Source organism: Hypomesus transpacificus, chromosome 11, assembly GCF_021917145.1.
Source record: "Hypomesus transpacificus isolate Combined female chromosome 11, fHypTra1, whole genome shotgun sequence".
Taxonomy (NCBI): domain Eukaryota; kingdom Metazoa; phylum Chordata; class Actinopteri; order Osmeriformes; family Osmeridae; genus Hypomesus; species Hypomesus transpacificus.
This window is the reverse complement of record NC_061070.1, coordinates 2,488,176-2,508,096: the sequence shown is the minus strand read 5'-3', so window position 1 is coordinate 2,508,096 and position 19,921 is coordinate 2,488,176. Positions and strand designations below refer to the sequence as shown.

General features: G+C 44.6%; 1 protein-coding gene and 1 pseudogene across 1 annotated transcript; both read right to left on the bottom strand.

The window, feature by feature from the left end:
• Positions 1 to 1,770: 1,770 nt before the first annotated feature.
• Positions 1,771 to 19,195, bottom strand: LOC124473679 (annotated as a pseudogene).
• Positions 6,670 to 10,537, bottom strand: LOC124473418 (muellerian-inhibiting factor-like). Its single transcript, XM_047028799.1, has 9 exons — positions 10,465 to 10,537; positions 9,382 to 9,423; positions 8,905 to 9,270; positions 8,637 to 8,812; positions 8,445 to 8,553; positions 8,268 to 8,376; positions 7,659 to 8,059; positions 7,288 to 7,565; positions 6,670 to 7,147 (listed from the first exon to the last, which is right to left on the bottom strand). Exons 1-9 carry the CDS (start codon positions 10,520 to 10,522, stop codon positions 7,004 to 7,006), a joined length of 1,683 nt encoding a protein of 560 aa, XP_046884755.1. The 5' UTR covers positions 10,523 to 10,537; the 3' UTR covers positions 6,670 to 7,003.
• Positions 19,196 to 19,921: the final 726 nt, after the last annotated feature.

The following is a 19,921-nucleotide window of genomic DNA, read 5'->3' as shown; positions in this document are numbered from 1 at the left end:
TTCAAGCATTTAGCCTACTCATATTGCATAATTCATTAAGAACACCCTTTGAAACAAGGAACCCCCTTTGAAACAAGCTAGCTACTGTAACAACGTTGTCACTGGCAGTATTTCAGATGGAATTGGGATTCAAATAGTACCGTCTGCTAACTGAAAAGCCCCCCCAAAACGTAAATAAGTTCGATAATAATTTAGGGGGACATGGCTAATTCAAAAGCAGTTTGCTAGAGGCAAGCTAGCTGCCATTGCTATCCACACTCCACTGATTGTTTGAAAGCGCAGGAAATTTGAATGTTTCTTTTGTAAGGGGATAATGTATAGTAGACCCGACAGGGCGAACAGCACCCCGACGCGAAGCAGAGGGGTTTTGTTTCGCCCTGAAGGGGCTTATTTCCCCGATAATGACCGGCGTTCTATACATTATCCCGCTTATTACACGGCTACTTGTCAACAATAATAACTTAACACAGTGTGTCTTTTTACAATGTATTTGTTACCATTCGTATTGTTGATCAGCAGAGAAATAGTTCGCCAAAGACGTTTCAAATCAGCTGACGTCGCTAAGCAACAGAGTACGCTGGGTTTGAAAAGTTACCGGACTACTTGCGGAGTGCTACGAAAGACGTGAATCCGAGGCAAAAAGGCCACTTCCCTTGACAACGGTCAAATATGAGAAAATTGTTCACCGCAGAACGTTGGGAAGCCCCATTCAAGTGAATGGAGCATTCTACAGCATTAAGAACATCCGTGTAATAAGACATAATAAAGTTTAGCCATAGTTGTGGCATTGAAGACAGTACTGTAGCCTACACACTGCCAGTGGGCGAGCCGAGTCTTTGACTTTGAGGCTAACGTCAAAACAAGACGCAGTCTCACTCAAATTCCAAGTTTTACACAAATAACTAAAATGTGCTGAACCGCTGGCTGTCTTCGCAATCGACCTTATCTTTAAAACACTGCTCTCCATTTGGATATAGAATTGACCCTGGTACAAATTAAGAAAATACTCACCAGACGCAGATCGACAACACTGTTGTCAACACACGGGGGGGTGGGGTTGTACGAGATGGTTGAGGGGGTCATCATGCGTGCGGATTGCGTCCGTCCCGGGGGGGGGGGGGGGGGGGGGGGGTCCCGGAAATTAGTCTCTGCAAGTTGGGATGTCTGCTCACGTAGCAAATAAATCAAAGTTTTTACAGCAACCTACATTTAAATCTCACCACCTGGCTGTTTTTATAATAGTTGTATCGTCATAACATTTCCCTCTTTCTGTTTTTTTGTGTAAAATTGAACTGTAAAATTAGCTAGGAAAATACTACTATTTCTAGCATGGCTGCCGCCTAAAAGACTAGGCGGTCTCACGGGTGACCCGCACTCGCTCAAATTTCAAAGACTTTCACGACCTAAATCAAAAATCTGAGATTGCAGTTCCACTCGAAATCGCTTTCTCAACAAAGTCCAATGGTTGGGAATTTTTGGGGGGGGAATTTTCATTCATAATCCAAGCTCCAACTTGCGTGCTAGAACGTCTCTATCACCTTGTATCCATGCGTCGTTGCTAACGTGTGCTGACGTAGAGACGTAGGTTAGTGAGTACCCTTCGTTGACAGAATGCACTTTTTTGCCACAAAAACTTTGTAACCTCCTAAACTGTGCAATGGTACGTAAATCCGAATAGAAGCAACGCAATCGTGACCAAGACGAACCTTTTGACATCGACGTTGTCTATGTAGTCCAAATATTGACTGAGCCTTAGGGGCGCGAAAATAAACAATAGTAATAAAAATATATGTGTGAGATAACAATGGTTTGTGCTCGCCGAAGGCAAGCACACCCCAATTAGGAAAATAAGACCGCAAGACTAAAGACTAAAGACTTGCAGACCAAAAAAGCAAGGAAGGGAGAGGAGAAGAAAAGGTCCGAATACCAACAGAAAGAAGACACGAGAAAGAAAGCTGATGAGGTGAGAAGGAAGAAGAAAGAGGAAGAAGACTTAAAGAAAACTTGTGAGGCTGAAAGACCGAGGGAGGAGGAGAGGAAACTGCCAGCACAGCAACAGAAACGGAAAGAGAATACAATGGATGCCCTCAGGAAGAAAACTAAGGAAGAGGAGGAGAAGACGGCGAACAGGGAAAGAAGAGAGGTAGAGGAAGCCCTAAAACATCCAAACAAGGCTCAGCTCCTACTGTTACTGAAAAGGGAGCGAGCGAAATTGGACCTCATGATTGAGAGGAGAGGGTTGGCGGGAGTACATCCCCCTCGATTTACAATTTTCGATAAAGATCCAGAGCTACTGCTGAGCTCTGAGGAGGAAACAGATGGTGAATGTGATAGAGAAGGGGAGGAAGAACAAAGCCAAATAGAGATGGGAGGGAAAAAGATGGAGGAAAAACACGAAAGTGAAGAGGACAGGCCGTTGCAAGAAGACATAGTACAGCAACAAAAGCCTAAAAAAAACAAATTCAAGACTTTTTTTCCAAAGTTCATACCTGGATTTTAGCCAAATGGAGTTCTTAAAGGGTATCTGTTGAACTGTCATGCCTTAACTTTTAAGAAAAAATAACTAACAAAGATGATAAGAAGAAAACACGAAAGTCAAGAGGACCAGGAGCTCTCTGTCCATCTCATAGTGATCTCCTCTGTTTCCTGCCACCATCTCCTCCACCTTGTCCAACAGCTCAGTGACCTGAGTTTCATCAGCCCTGTTCTTATTGTTGAGGACATGATATCTGTTCCCACATTTCTCAACAAGCCACTGGAGGGCCTTCCCTTCCATGTCAATGTGCTGCTCAATGGTCGTGTCTCCCAGACAGTCCCCACAAGTGAACAGCACTATAGTGTGACTCCAGACTCTCTCACTGAGAAGCTGCAGGTGTCCCTCTACTGATCTTCTGTGTTCCTCTCTGAATGATTCACTCAAGTTTATAACCAGGAGGATAGTGTGTGGTCCCAGAGGACACAGAGACACACTGTGTACTATCTCTTGTTTAACCAGCTCAGTAGTCCTCTCTACAGTAAGATCCCCCCCCCCATCCTGGAGTGTCGACCGCAGTGACCTGGCTCCCTGCTACTTCTCCCTGTCTCTTCACACACTGAGCAGTTGTCCTCAGCTCAAACTCCTCTCTGCCCAGGATGGTGTTTCCTGATGAACTCTTCCCTGCATCTTTCCCCCCAGCAGCACAATCCTCAGCTCTGAGAGATGGAGGGAGTCACCTGTCAGAGAGGGAGAGAGAAAGGGAGGGAGGAAACGATAGATAAATGAGAGATGAAGTGAGATAGAGAAACAGGAAGTTGAGGGCAAATTAGAGACTGCATTTTCTTTGTGAAGTTCACAGTGATCTGAGTTTAAAGTTTGTGTTAAGTGAAGCATCTATATGCTACTGTAATATTGTGAGTTGGAGAAATGTTCTCTATTCATAAATGTGCTTCAATCTGCAATTTACAAAGTATACATGCTGTATGCACATTATTATTCAACAATAAATAATCAGATGTTTTCTCATACTATCACCTGTCTCAAAATATCCAGCATACTGTATCACATAGCTCAACAACACCAGGACTCTGGGTGGACACTGATATAAACTCACCCATTAGTGATCTGACAGCTTCTCTCTGTTCCTGCACCTTCATCAGCCTCTGTCGTGCTCTCTCTTCCTCTGCCCTCCTCCTCTCCTCCATCTTCTCCAGGATCTTTCTGTCCATCTCATAGTGACCTTCTCTGTTTCCTGCCACCATCTCCTCCACCTTGTCCAACAGCTCAGTGACCTGAGTGTCATCAGCCCTGTTCTTATTGTTGAGGACATGATACCTGTTCCCACATTTCTCAACAAGCTACTGGAGGACCTTCAGGAAGGATAATTTATTTATCAAGTAATGCGTTGAGTCGTCAGATTCAAAGAAAGTACAATAGTTTAATGCTCTCCGGCAAGGAGACTAAACCTATTCGCAATACAAAGTTTGTCTGCTAGCATGTTGTGCTAGCTTATTTAAGCAACAACCACGCTAAACAGTCATTGGTTCATACATTTACATTTATGCATTTAGCAGACGCTTTTATCCAAAGCGCCTTCCAAGAGAGCTTTACAAAACAGCATAGGTCACTGATCATAACAACGAGGTAGTCCCAAACATTGCAAGCAGCCAAAATATGAAGCATACATTGTGAAAAACTAAACAAGTGCCAAAGGGAAGACCCATAAGAGCATGCAGTTATACAAGTTACAAATTAAAACATGAACCTCAAAAAGTGCAAGTCTGTACCTGTAGAAGAACAATCAACAGTAAAATATTTCACAGCGAGTACAAGAGTTAATACTAAGCTAATACTAGAGTTATAACTAACCTACAAGAGCAACACGTCTCTCAATAAGAGTCATTGTGATACTGGAGGAAACTAACATCAGGTCCAGCCAAGCATTTCCTAAGTGCCGTTGTACTCCCGGAACAAGTGCGTCTTGAGCTTTTTCTTGAAGGTGGGGAGACAGTATGTGTCTCTGATGGAGGTGGGGAGTTGATTCCACCACTGAGGGGCCAGGCAGGAGAAGAGATTGTGTTGGGACCGGGCGGCCTTGAGCGGTGGGACCACCAGGCGGTTGTCTGAAGAAGACCGTAGGTGGCGGGTGCTGGTGTAAGGCTGCAGGAGAGACTTGATGTAGTCGGGTGAAGTCCCATTCACTGCTCGGAAGGTCAGTACCAGGGTCTTGAATCTGATGTAACATGTATGTGGGAACAATGTATGCTAAATAGGATTGAAAGAATGTAGCCAGTGTTCTGAAGTGAAGAGAGGGGGAGGTAAAATCCACCAGTCCACGCCACCAGTTCTTCACAGAATGTTCCTGAAACACATTTTTTTATTTAGAGTTACTACTAGGGATGAATTTGGGAACTAATGTTCTTGAACCGATCTTCAATGTCCTGTCATAAATGATGTGTTTGTGCACTGTATTTAACTAATGTAATCACATTGCCAATAGGCCTTGGAATGAGTAGGCAGTCTCAATCACGTCAATGTAATAAAAATGAGCAGACCAAATACAATGTTGTGTGTGTTTAAAATGATTGCATTATGTAACTATGAAAATAGGATACATGTAAGACAAACAATTGTACATTTTGCCATGGGTATTACATGTTTTCTTTCTTGAATAAAGCTAATATGTGTACTGTCCAGCTGTCTTCAACCCTGTGTTTTCCTAACTTGTTTTATTGTAATGTTATTTTGCTCACATTGACCAGAGGCTCTGCCCTTACTATTTGTGCTTTTACACTGCCATCTAGTGGGCACTTTAGCAAACTGGGCAAAAACACTGTTACTGTAAAAGTACTATATTGTTTTGTATTATTACATTTACATTTATACTTTTTGGTTAAGGTACTATATTGTGTTGTATTATTACATTTACCTTTATTCATTTAGCAGACGCTTTCATCCAAAGCGACTTCCAAGAGAGAGCTTTACAAAGTGCATAGGTCACTGATAATAATAACAACAAGAGTCAACAACATTATTACTTAGTGATTTGCAAAAACACTGTGTGTAGTATTTCGCAAATAGTGTGAAGCTGAGAATGTTATGTTAATGTTGCTTATAGTCGTGAAGATCTGGTCTGCTGTTTTGTTCATTGAGTGTCTAAGTGTCATGTTGGGTGGAAGACAATGGGGCCCCTTACGCTAATCGTTACTATAAATAATTCACACATGGTAAAAACGATGGAATCTTAATGACGTATTGCACAAGGCGGAGCAAATTCCCCAAACCCTGTAACGTCCGTTTACTGTGCCGAGATTTGCTGGGCGGTGCACAACACCACACAACACACACACACCACAGTCATTCCCTCCACGGCAAACTACAACACACATACAGTAGCTAACAACACCACACCACTCACACACCACATACAGCCACCAGCACTACACAACTGGACCACTGCCACATGCATTCAAACACAATTTCACTACAGCCCAACACACACACCCCCCACTCAAACCCTACAGGATCATCTCAGCATACAGAACAAATAAAAGCCTTGAGGATACACACCAAATTTAGCACCATGCCCTCACCAATGGCCAAACCCCACACACTACACTACAAGAACAGATCATTCATCACAAACCCCCACGGTCACACATCAGCTCCGGTTCCTGACAATCTCACTTGACAAACCCTCCAATGGGGTTTACAGCACATGGTTTTTTCACCGCCACTCTGTTCTTCCTCATATATACATACATACTCTTTTCTGGTAGCCTGGTAAATGATCCATATACACTCACGCACACACATACATACAGACACATAGACCTACATAACAAAAAAACTAACTCAACAGCACCTACCTTGGTCAGCTCCATCCGCTCATCCATTGCCACACAGCACCTTTTAAGAATGTTGTGAAGTAATGTGTTTGTTCTTTTACAGATATGCATGTATACACACACACACACACACACACAATCGACTAAACCTGTTATTAGGATGACATTTTGTAAGGCATATGGTCTCTTGCAGTAATAATGCCCTGTTGCAAATGAAGCCTTTTAGTGCAGCAATCATGCACATCATCATGTCATAGATCATGAATGCATTCCCATTCATATTTTCAGGATATCTCAAAAGGTGACAACAATTACAAGGGGTCCTGGTTCTTTTTAAATGCACTTTATTAAAACGTACTACAGAACTGAAAGCGATCATTTAGGTGGGGCGAGGGAGGGTTGGGGAGGGTTTCTTGCACTGGTGTGACCAACTGATACCATCTGGCACTTTGGTTTGAACTCACACTGGAGCCCCTGGAGCCCCGTTGTAATGTTTCTAATATATATATTGAAGAAACTTGCGTTCATCAAAAATGTATTAACTAAGTAGCAACTAACAAACTCGCAAAATTACATTGTGCAAGCAAACATACCCTTTATTTTCCACGTAATACCTAGTCATTAAGGGACTGTAAAAAGAAGGGTTACCCTCCTCCTCTCCACCCTCCTCTTTTCCTCTTTAGCGACAGCCACACTTCTTGGCCACCATGTCGTCCTTTATGCTGATGGTGGCTCCGTTGTCGTCCAGCTCAACCACTGTCAGGGGGCCGTACTCCAGGGGCACACAGCAGGGGCTTCGTCCCAGCTCCCGCCCTCCCTGCACCTGCACACAAACAGGCTGGTCAGAGCTGCACTTCCACCTTGTTCCTGCGCTGAGTAGGGTGGAGGGGAAGGTATAATGAACATGGTGTAAGTGTAGTGTACAATATGCAGGGTGTGCGGGGTTGTAGGTGTGCAGGATACCTGGCTGTTGAGCAGCATGACATGGTCGTTGCCGTCGACGCCCTGCAGGATGGGAAAGTGGCAGCTGCCCTCACAGTTTTTGATGTCGGCGTGCAGCGGGTCCTTGAAGGAGCTTTCTAGGGATACGGTCAGGCTCTGCAGCTGGCAGACGGAGCTCTGCTCAGGGGATGCCCGCGCCACACGCAGGCCCCGCTTCACCTCCCACTGCCCCTGAACCATGTGCAGGGCCTTGAGCAGGAGCAGGGCCCGGTACTGCCTCTCTCTGGAGCCACCCCCACCTGGGGGTGGGGACACCCCCCGTTACTGACACACACACTCACCAAAGACAGGCCATATAGATCTTTATGAGCATCTTAATCAAGAATGTGGACCTTTATGCAGTTCCTCTCCTGGCCTGGGGAGGGCGCTGAGCTCCTGCAGCCTCAACAGCCTGTCCATGCCGCTGAATCCCAGCTCCTCCCACCCCAGCCGGCCCACGGCCTCCGCCAGCCGCAGCCTCAGGGTCTCCAGCAAGCCGGGGGTCAGGGAAAGCTCCCCCCCCTGCCCCCCCAGCACTGGCCTCCTCTGGGGGAAGGAGAACAGCATGGGGCCAGAGGAGTTGATGAGGCCGAGGAGGAATGCCTCACTGGAGGAGGGGCCCAGGAGGAGGGGGGGCAGGGAATTCAGGGAGGCCAGGGGGAAGGGGGCGGAGTTCTGGAGGGGCACCTGTGGGAGCACCTCAGACAGGAAGCTCTGGAGCTCACACAGGAAGCCGCATGGCTCCGGTGGCTCTCTGCGGAACATAAATGAACAACTCTGAACTCAGGAAGAATCATCAAGTCATGGTTTGGCAATTCTGCAATTCTGTGACATAATACAATTTGGATGCTATTTGGATACTTTGGACAAAATAATCTGCTACCTGAATAAAATATAAAAATGTAAATTTAATGATGAGCTGGCTTGGAAAGTGATTTCATTGTAAAACAATGAAACCTCACCTCTTTCCTGTCGCTCTATCCAATGATAACAGTAGCAGAGGGGTCATAATGATTTCACTTGATGTTTCTCCACCAATCAGAATACTTTGTAGCTCAGACAACTTTTTCCCTGCAGAGAGAGAAGGGGTTAGAGAGGTTTAACTAGCCAAAGAAGTGGATCTGAACATTGGTCCATGCCTGATTCTGTTTCCGGTGTCATCAATGTGACAGAAACTCTCCATTTGTGGCCCCCTGAGGGCTGTCCAGTCAGAACCAGGTACTGGGTCTTCGATGACAGACACAGCGTCTGGGAGGCACAGAAACATTTAAAGTCAAGACCACAACATCCCTGGCCTGGGGGCGGGGCCTAGGAGATGGGCGGAGCCTCACTTGTGTAGGAGGTTGGAGGGCAGGGCTGGTGAAGGAGACCTCCATGTCTGAGGTTGTCATGGGAACACTGGAAGCCAGGGCGAGGACAGGATGCAGCTTCAGGAGCGGAGAAAGGGGGAGGTGAAAGGTCAACACCAGCCGTCCTCCCCCTCCTCCTCCCTTCTCCTCCACCAGCTCTGTGTGAATGAACACAATTAAAACATTGTTGTTAAGATGCATGATGTGCTGAATATGAACCGAGTGAGGCCGGGTGTGTCTCCGTGGTGACCTGTTTCAGGGTGCATGACACGCAGTCTGTCCCCAGCACCAACCAGCCGTGCCAGGGCAGCGACAGGGCTCCCCTCCGACCCCGGGCACACTCCAAACCGGACCAGAGCCTCCTGCCCCCCCTGCCCCCCTCGGGGGGGCCAGCCCTCCCTTAAGGCTGAGAGCATGTGTTCCAGGGGGCCTCGTCTGGGGGTTCCAGGGTGGAGTGAGGAGGGGGCTTTATGATGGTCTGAACCTTCAACTGCAGGGGATGTGCTGACCAGAACCAGCTGCAGGGCCAGAACTAGGCAGCGGTTCAGGGTCAGCCCCCTCCAGGGACTGGCAACCTCACTCAGACTCTGGAGAGACAGGAGACGCTCGTACGACACTGGGGGAGAGAGGAGAGGGGGGAGGATGGAGAGAAAGAGAGGAATCTCACTGGACTGATATTCCACTGTATGGCTGTGAAATGCAGGAGAGTGTTGTACAAGTGTTTTACTTTTGTTTCCTTGCCGGCTCCAAGTGTGGGCTGGGTCGTGTCCTGCAAGATAACACAGAAAGAGTCTAATTTAAGGTCTCAGAATCAGTAGCTCTTCCTGCCAATGCTGCAACACGCGAGCCGTCTGTGTACATTAATGAACATTAACATGTAAATGCACCCAATTATAGCCAAAAAGCTAGTTTCCGTTTGCAGCCCCCCTGCCAGAATACACAAACCCCATTTGGTCCATGGGTAGACAGGAAAGAACAATGGATACAAACAATTGATGAATACAATTCTACTGTTAAAAAATAATTCTTTAAAATTATTAAGGTTAAACCAGATTTTGAACATTAAATTTAACTTAATATCCTCTCAGAAAAGACAGAAAGTAAAACAACCTATATTAACCCTCCTGTTATCCTCCAAATTTACTAACATCTTTCGTCCTTGGGGTCAATTTGACCGCAGCTACTTTAACGCCCAGAATCAGATTTGTACACCAGGTTTTTTGTGTCAGATACCTTTGTTTGTTTGTTCACACACCTAAATAGCCCTTTAAATAAAAAATAATCCACACCCACCCCCCTTTAAACATCAAAACAACCTTTTGCCTGACTATGGAAAATATGCAAACCCACTTTGATGACATTAGGAGCACTAAGTCTACCCTATCATTCAAGTGGGGAGGGGAACCATAATATCTTTACATTTTTGGAAGGTATTTAGTAAATGCTGGTGGTTGAGCTATAACAGGACGGTTGATTCTCACAATACTATAGAGTACTATAGTGTTAGTTTAGGACCCTAAAGCAGAGGGACACGTTGTAAACATTATAACATGTATTGTTATTGTGACCCCTATAACATTCAAAACAAATGTATGTACATTGAGATATTTCTTGTATGTTTCATACAGCTAGAACAGCCTGGGGTGAAAATGATCCCAAAGAACATCAATGTTACAAAATGGGTAGAAGACACTTAAAAACATATAATCATGTTAAGTTTGTTTTTACCTTGTTGTCCACTTTAAATTAGGAAAAGTCATTAAATAAGAAGCAACAGTAATTATGTTAAACATGGAGGAGGGTTAACTACCTTTCTGAATCTTGCCTTCTCTTTGACTGCACTTGGTTGTCACTGCACCATGTAACATGTATGTGAAAACAATGTAGGCTTTAATAGGATTGAAAGAATGTAGCCAGTGTTCTGAAGTGAAGAGAGGGGGAGGTAAAATCCACCAGTCCACGCCACCAGTTTTTCACAAAATGTTCCTGAAACACATTTTTTTATTTAGAGTTACTACTAGGGATGTATTTGGGAACTAATGTTCTCGAACCGATCCTCAATGTCCTATCATAAATGATGTGTTTGTGCACTGTATTTAACTATTGTAATCACATTGTCAATAGGTCTTGGAATGAGTAGGCAGTCTCAATCACGTCAATGTTGATCACGTCAATAAAAATGAGCAGACCAAATACAATGTTGTGTGTGTTTAAAATGATTGCATTATGTAACTATGAAAATAGGATACATGTAAGACAAACACTTGTACATTTTGCTAATGGTATTACATGTTTTATTTCTTGAATAAAGCTAATATGTGTACTGTCCAGCTGTCTTCAACCCTGTGTATTCCTAACTTGTTTTATTGTAATGTTATTTTGCTCATACCCATCACATTGACCAGAGGCTCTGCCCTTACTATTTGTGATCTTACACTGCCATCTAGTGGGCACTTTAGCGAACTGGGCAATCCTTTGTACATGAGGCCCCAGGACTCTGGGTGGACACTGAAATAAACTCATCCAGTAGTGACCTGAGTCTGTCTTTGTTCCTGCACCTTCATCAGCCTCTGTCATGCTCTCTCTTCCTCTGCCCTCCTCCTCTCCTCCATCTTCTCCAGGATCTTTCTGTCCATCTCATAGTGACCTCCTCTGTTCCCTGCCACCATCTCCTCCACCTTGTCCAACAGCTCAGTGACCTGAGTGTCATCAGCCCTGTTCTTATTATTGAAGACATGATACCTGTTCCCACATTTCTCAACAAGCCACTGGAGGACCTTCAAATCAAATCAAATCAAATCAAATTTATTTGTATAGCCCTTTTTACACGCAAGCATGTCACAGAGGGCTTCACATGCGCCCATAGAACTGCCCCTCAACCAACCTAAACCCTCAAGGAAGACAAGGAAAAACTCCCAGAAAAACTCCCACCGGGAGAAAAAATGGAAGAAACCTTGGGAGGAGCAATTCAGAGAGGGATCCCCTCCTCCAGAGACGGTTGGTAAGAGAGAGGAGCAGAACACAAGCTAAACATAGTCATACAGTGTCAATGGGTTTTGAAACACCAAAATCCATTGTTCGGCTTTATAGACGTTGGATGGGACCGGGAAACTCGCTGTTGGCCGTCATGGAGACTGGATTCCGGGTGACGACCTGGTTCAGCGTTGGCAGACCGACGACCAAGCAGGTCCTGACAGCTCAAACCCCCCACACCACAGGGAATGTGTGGGGGGGGGACAGAGAGGAGAGCAGGGATTAGAGAATGCCAGGAGCAGCTAACAGTTACAGTCAAAATAGAATGAGATCCCCACCGGTCAAGTGTGGACTAGTGCAGCAATTTAACAGAGCAAAAAGGGTATTTGATGCAGCCCCACACACCAAAACAACGACAGCCCCCCTCAGTTGGAACATGAAATCTGTTCCAGGGGAAAGAACTCTAAAGTAGGTTATACTTATACGAATAAGGATGAAAACAGCCAGTCCCCCGTTGTCTCCAACTAGTAATAAAAACTATAACAGTAACAATATACAGCAACGGAACTATAATAATAATAATACTAACAATATACAGTAACAGGTTTACTTTATTTGTAACATCTAGCTGGGCAATGTGAACATAAGCTATAATTAAAATTTAAAAGTTACATGTGATACACACATAGGCAAGCACACATCCCAGGTTTACATAGAAAGTACACACATACTTCCCTTTAACAATCATAGAATTGACTAAACAAGAACGTTTTTAATCTAGTTTTAAATGTCGAGACAGTATCAGCTTCCTTAATTGAGATGGGTAATTTGTTCCAAAGAAGAGGTGCTCTATATGAGAACGCCCTACCTCCAGCAGTTTTTTTCTTAACTTTGGGTATTACCAGATAGCCGGCATTTTGAGATCTTAGAGACCTTGCGGGGCAATAGGGTGCAAGGAGACCGGAGAGGTACAGTGGTGCCAATCCATGCAGAGATTTGTAAGTTAGTAGTAGAACTTTGAAATCAGCTCTGGCTTGGATAGGGAGCCAGTGTAAAGAGATAAGAGTCGATGTTATATGATCAAACTTTCTAGTTTTAGTCAATAGTCTAGCAGCAGCATTTTGCACCCGCTGTAAGTTTTTTAGGTAGGTAATTGGGAGGCCAGAGAACAACACATTGCAGTAGTCCAATCGGGACGTAACAAAAGCATGTATTAGTTTTTCAGCATCATCCTTTGAGAGGAATTTTCGTATTTTGGCAATATTACGTAGATGGAAAAATGCTGTTCTGGTGATTTGCTTAATATGGTACTCAAATGAAAGGTCTGGGTCCATTGTGACTCCCAGATTTTTTACCAGCTGGCTTTGAGATACTTTGACGCCGTCTAAGTCTAAGGTTAGATGGGATAAATTATTTCGGTGTTTTTTCGGACCAAAAATTTGAACCTCGGTTTTATCCGAATTAAGAAGAAGGAAATTTGCAGTCATCCAAGTTTTCAACCCGGAAACACAGGTTTCCATAGCATGTGGAAATTCTCCCGGCTTTATAGACATGTATAGCTGAGTATCATCTGCATAGCAGTGAAAATCTACCCCAAAACTTCTAATTATGTTTCCTAAAGGCAACATATAGAGTGAAAATAACAGAGGGCCTAAAACTGAACCCTGTGGTACTCCGTATTTTACAATGGAGCTCCTGGATGAGCAACCATCATAGTGGACATATTGTGATCTATCAGATAGATACGATCTGAACCACTGAAGTGAAGTACCAGAAATCCCAACATAGTTCTCCATACGTTCCAGGAGAATCTCATGATCTACAGTGTCAAAAGCTGCACTTAGGTCTAGAAGAACAAGGACAGAGCTAAAGCCCGCGTCAGAGGCTAATAATAGATCATTGACTACCTTGGCTAATGCAGTTTCAGTGCTGTGGTGAAGACGAAATCCAGACTGGAGAGGTTCATAGAGCTGATTTGAGGAGAGGTGCTCAGTGAGCTGTTTTGCCACAGCTTTTTCCAAAATTTTGGAGAGAGATGGCAAATTTGAAATGGGCCTGTAATTGCTAAGACAACCTGGATCCAGGTTTGGTTTTTTAAGAAGGGGCTTGATAATAGCTTGTTTGAAATCGTCAGGGACTTGTCCAGTTACAAGAGATTCATTAATAATACTAAGCATGGGCGGTCCAATAATATGGAGAAGTTCCCTACAAAGTTTGGCAGGGAGGGGATCGAGAAGGCAGCTAGTGGGTTTCGAGGAATCTATCAGCTTGATGAATGCTTCCATAGAAATAGGGTTAAAGTGAGTGAGAGTCTCAACATGCAGAATGCTGGGTACAGAGGGAAAATCAGTGTTGATGGCCACTCCTCCAGGACTAGTCTGTAGTTTGTCCCTTATTGCATAGATTTTTTGGTCAAAGAAATCTAAGAAATCATTGGGAGAGAGATCTGAACTAACACAGAGTGTACTTTTCTTAGTGAGTTTTGCAACAGTATCAAATAGGAACTTAGTGTTGTGTTTGTTCTTACTAATCAACTTAGAGAAATATTCTGATCTGGACCTGATGAGGACTTGCTTGTACTCTATTTGGCTGTCCTTCCAGGCCAGGCGGAAAACCTCCAATTTAGTGGTACGCCACTTACGCTCTAATTTTCTAGTGGACCTCTTGAGAGTGCGGGTTTCCTCTGAATACCATGGAGCCAGTTTCTTGTCTATTCTTTTCCTTGGTTTGAGTGGAGCAACAGAATCTAGGGATTGCTGAAGAACCAAATTCAGATCCCTTGTTTTAGCATTTAATGATTTATTCGGGACATCAAGTGCTTCTAGTGCAGCGGGTAGAATACTAGCCAGTTCCAGAGCTGTATTTGGGGTTAAGCAGCGGCTAATAGAAATATTCTGGGTGCCTCCAAGGCTCTGGCAGAGATCCATTTTAAAGGTTACCAGGCAGTGGTCTGATAATATAGGATTGTGGGTATGAACAATGACATCACTAATCTTGATTCCCCGCGTGAGAACTAAATCCAATGTATGCGAGTGAAGATGGGTAGGTTTAGAAACCACCTGAGTGAGACCTGTGGAATCCATAAGAGCAGTAAAGGCCTTACTTAGAGGATCTTTTGGGTCATCGACATGAATGTTAAAATCACCCATAATTAAGATATTGTCAGTGTATGTCACAAGATCAGCACTAAAATCAGCAAATTCCTCAAGGAAGAGGGAGTATGGGCCAGGGGGCCGGTATAGAGTAACTATACAAAACGAAGGAGGGGGGGCAACAGTAGTAGAATTAGTCCTTTTTAAAGTAGTTGGTGGTTTCATACAAATTATCTCAAATGATTTAAAGGTATTGACAGATTTTAGGCTGAGGTTGAAGCTAGCTTTATATAACATAGCAACACCACCACCTTTCTTTGAAACACGAGGGATGTGTGAATACGCAAAATCAGGAGGCGAAGCTTCATTCAGGGGGAAATATTCATCAGGTTTTAGCCAGGTTTCGGTGAAACCAATCAGGTCCAGGCTGCAGTCAGACATCAGATCATTAATCAAAACGGCCTTTGTGGATAGAGATCTGATGTTTAGGAGCCCAACATTCCAGTATGGGTTTTTGGCAGCTTTAGACGTAGATAATACTTCTGAAAAGGTGGCACTGTTATCAGGAAACTGAGTTGGAAGAGCAACGGGTGAGCAAGGCTGAATATATATTAAATTGGTATAATTCCTAATAATTGAGGGCCGGAATTTGGAAAAAGGGCGGGGGGCCGACACCGTCTCAATGGGAAAAACAACATCAGCAACCACCCTGGCTACACTACAAGCTGAGCTATCGGGGCCCCAACAGCTCACAGCATGCCTATCAACATACCTATCAGACTCTCTAAGAGACTGTAGCCCGGCTTGTTCTAGTGAGTGTCAGGTCTGCTTTAGAATAGCTTCAATATTCCTAGACAAAAGAAAAGCACCTCTCCAGCTAGGATGGAGCCCGTCACTTTTCAACAAGCCAGGTTTGGCCCAGAAACGAGACCAATTGTCTACAAATCCTAAACCCTGTTCTGAGCAAAAGCGAGCCAACCAGCGGTTGAGAGAGACAAGCCTGCTGTAGATCTCGTCAGTCCCCCTAGCAGGTAGTGGGCCAGAGACTATTACTCGATGCCGACTCATCTTTTGAGCAAGGTCACATGCCCGAGCAATATTAACCTTCGTGACCTCTGACTGCCTCAGCCTAACATCATTGGTGCCGACATGAATGACAATATTCTCATACCTATCATCAGTGCGTGCGCCATGTGCCTTAGCTTGGGCATTTGCCTTAGCCCTAGTGCTAGCCAGCACCCTAAGATTAGCTTCTATGTCGGTAGCTCTGGCCCCAGGTACACAGTAAACTGTCGCTGGTCCCTCCAATCTAATGTTACGAGTGATGGAGTCACCGATCACTAACGTCTGCGGAGTCCCACTCCCACCATGCTGCAAAGGTGAAACCGGTGGGGCTAAACTTGAGTCCTCACTCACGCTAGGACTCACTGTCTGTGATGTTGCGCCAGTCGCATCTAAAGTTACTAGCATACGTTCTTCCTCAAGCGACTGAACGCGACTCTCTAATAGAGTCAACTTTTCGAACAAAATGACACATGTAGGACAATGTGAGTGGGTGTGAGACATTATAATTAACTTACGTTAATAGTTTATGCCAGCCAAGATAATTCGTCAGAACGTTGAATTGGCTAGTTCAACAGGAACAGTAGCGTCGAGCTCCAAGGAAAAAAGCCGTGCCGAGTAAACCTATAATTGAGACAGTAGATGTATAGATTACATCGGTAACGACACAATAAATGAATAAATGAAGTAATATATAAAATATAGCAATAAACAAGACAAAAAAGTTTGGGAAAAGTTTGGAGCAGCTCAGGTCAGGACCTTCCCTTCTGTCTCAATGGCTGTGTCTCCCAGACAATCCCCATTGGTGAACAGCACTATAGTGTGACTCCAGACTCTCTCACTGAGAAGCTGCAGGCGTCCCTCCACTGATCTTCTCTTTTCCTCTCTGAATGAGTCACTCATGAATGAGTCACTCATTCAGAGAATCTCACTCTCTACAGTGAGATTCCCTCGCCATCCTGGAGTGTCGACCACAGTGACCTGCCTCCCTGCTACTTCTCCCTGTCTCTTCACACACTGAGCAACTGTCGTCATGTCAAACTCCTCTCTGCCCAGGATGGTGTTTCCTGATGAACTCTTCCATGCATTTATCCCCCCCATCAGCAGAATCCTCAGCTCAGAGAGATGAAGGGAGTCACCTGACAGAGAGAGGGGTGGGCTGTTAGGATAATTTATTTAGTTTATTATATTAGTTTAATGCTTGCCGGCAAGGAGACTAAACCTGATCGCAATACACAGTTTGTCTGCTAGCATGTTGTGCTAGCTTATTTAAGCGACAACCACGCTAAACAGTCATTGGTTCATACATTTACATTTATGCATTTAGCAGACACTTTTATCCAAAGCGACTTCCAAGAGAGCTTTACAAAAGAGCATAGGTCACTGATCATAACAACGAGGTAGTCCCAAACATTGCAAGCAGCCAAAACATAAGGCATACATTGTGAAAAAACTAAACAAGTGCCAAAAGGGAAGACCCACAAGAGCATGCAGTTATACAAGTTACAAATTAAAACAACATGAACCACAAAAAGTGCAGGACTGTACCTGTGGAAGAACAATCAACAGTAAAATAGTTCACAGCGAGTACAAGACTTAACTTCATTATAACTAACCTACAAGAGCAACAAGTCACTCAATAAGAGTCATTGTGATCCTGGAGGAAACTGACAACAGGTCCAGCCAAGCATTCCTAAGTGCCGTTGTACTCCCGGAACAAGTGTGTCTTGAGCCTTTTATTGAAGGTGGGGAGACAGTCAGTGTCCCTGATGGAGGTGGGGAGCTGGTTCCACCATTGGGGGGCCAGGCAGGAGAAGAGCTTGTGTTGGGACCTGGCAGTCTTGAGCGGTGGGACCACCAGGCGGTTGTCTGAGGAAGACCGTAGGTGACGGGTGGGGGTGTAAGGCTGTAGGAGAGACTTGATGTAGTCGGGTGCAGTCAGGTTCACTGCTCGGAAGGTCAGTACCAGGGTGTTGAATCTGATACGGGCGTTGATGGGTAGCCAGTGGAGAGAGATGAGGAGCGGGGTAACATGGGAGCGTCTGGGTAGATTGTAGACCAGGCGGGCCGCTGCGTTCTGAATCCTCTGAAGAGGGCGGGTTGCACATGCTGGGAGACCAGCGAGCAGCGAGTTGCAGTAGTCCAACTTGGAGAGGACCATTGCTTGGACTAGCAGCTGGGTGGAGTGCTCAGACAGGTATCTCCTGATCTTCCGGATGTTGTAGAGGGTGAATCTACAAGACCGGGGGACTGCGGCAATGTGGGCCGTTAGGGAGAGCTCGTCATCCATGGTAACCCCAAGGTTCCTGGCAGAGGATGAAGGGGTCACCGTCGCAGATCCCAGGGTGATTGACAGATCGTGGGAGATGGAGGGTTTAGCCGGGATGATGAGAAGTTCTGTTTTGGCGAGGTTCAGCTGGAGGTGGTGCTCGGTCATACTTGAATAATAATGAAGAACACTAATACAATAGGGCTCTCCCTACCGGAAGAATCCTAAATACGAAACAATAGAGATGTTGTTAACACTTTGCACTAATGAGCTTTTTTCTTCAAACCAAAGTGAACTTTTTAATATTCCCTCCTAATGTGTTTCTATTTGTGAGCATACACGTTATCATGGGTCAGTACAAGTGAGAAATACATTAATGGAATAGAAGTTAAACCCAGAGAATCCTCTGAGGTCACTGTGAACCCCAAATAAATCACATGAGATGAATTGATATCTTTTATTCAGTCTAGGTACTTGGAATCCTAACCCACCATCCCCCTTCCTGGAATGCTAAATACGCTTTGTAATACACTGTGGTACTGAACATGATATCGATTTTGAAAAAATTATTTCAACCAGTATTTCATGGGCCACCAAATTGAACGTATGCTATGCCAACGCTTATCAATTAACACAGAGGAATCCGTATATTGCATGCCTTTCCCCCAAGGCCGTAGCCATTGAGTCAACATTGGGGGGGACGAATGTATTTTTTAATGATCATTTCGGGCAGCGTGGGTTGCCTGTCGTAGCGTAGCAAATTTATATTTTTATATCAATATATTGGGGGGGACATTTTGACCAGATGTGAATATTGGCGGGGGATGTGTCCCCCCCAAAATGTATTATGATTAAGGCCTTGCGTTTCCCCCTTTGATATAATATTTGTATGACATTAAAACGGACATTATGCACAATGTCGACATTATCGTCACATCAGGCCACGGATGATAATAAAAGTGTCACAATGTTACTCAACATTCCAAAAAGTGCATCTAGAACAGGGGTGTCAAACATACGGCCCGCGGGCCGGAACCGGCCCCCAAGGAGGTTCGATCAGGCCCGCAGGATAATTTGAAAGTGGAAAAAATGCATAAAAGACATGGAATTAATATTTTTAATTCACTCTTGCAGTATACCGCCATTCGAATACTTGGGGGCGCACTCTTTCCATCAGAGTAGAAGACAAGCCGCATCACTGAGACAGACTGAAAACAGCAGACGGTATCAATTAATACCTTGGTCTCTACTAGGGATGGGCGAACGATGCCTTGTGAAGCTTTGATGGTTTCTTCCGGATTGTGCCGGCCCAAAGAGCCGAACTATCGGCGCTTTGAAAATGAACAGCGTCATCTAGCAGCCGTTTAAACTGGCTGAATGAGGCGTAGTGGTTGTCTCCGACGGTAGACTACCCTACGTTATTCAATATTTAATTAAGGCTACATGTGTTCATTTTGATCTGATATTAGTGCTCACACATTAAAATGTTGTGATACATCCGTAGGCCTTTAGAATTATGTCATTTTCTCACAGTAAAAGTTAAAGAATATCGTACGAGATTCACTGGACTGGGGCGCGAACTTGGGATCCCAGATTCGCATTAACAATATGTAATCGTACAACGCTTTAACCAACTACACCACCGAAGAGATCATTACTTGTTAAAGCGGTTGGACGGACTTTATACGATATGGTCTTTGTATCAATTAAACTAGATAACACAGAAGAAAGACATGATATTTTGGTTATTTATAGCAGAGTATGGTATAATTTTAATGGTCCGGCCCACTTGACATCTCCCTAGGCCGTATGTGGCCCACGATGCGAAATGAGTTTGACACCCCTGATCTAGAACTTTGATACTTTGATAA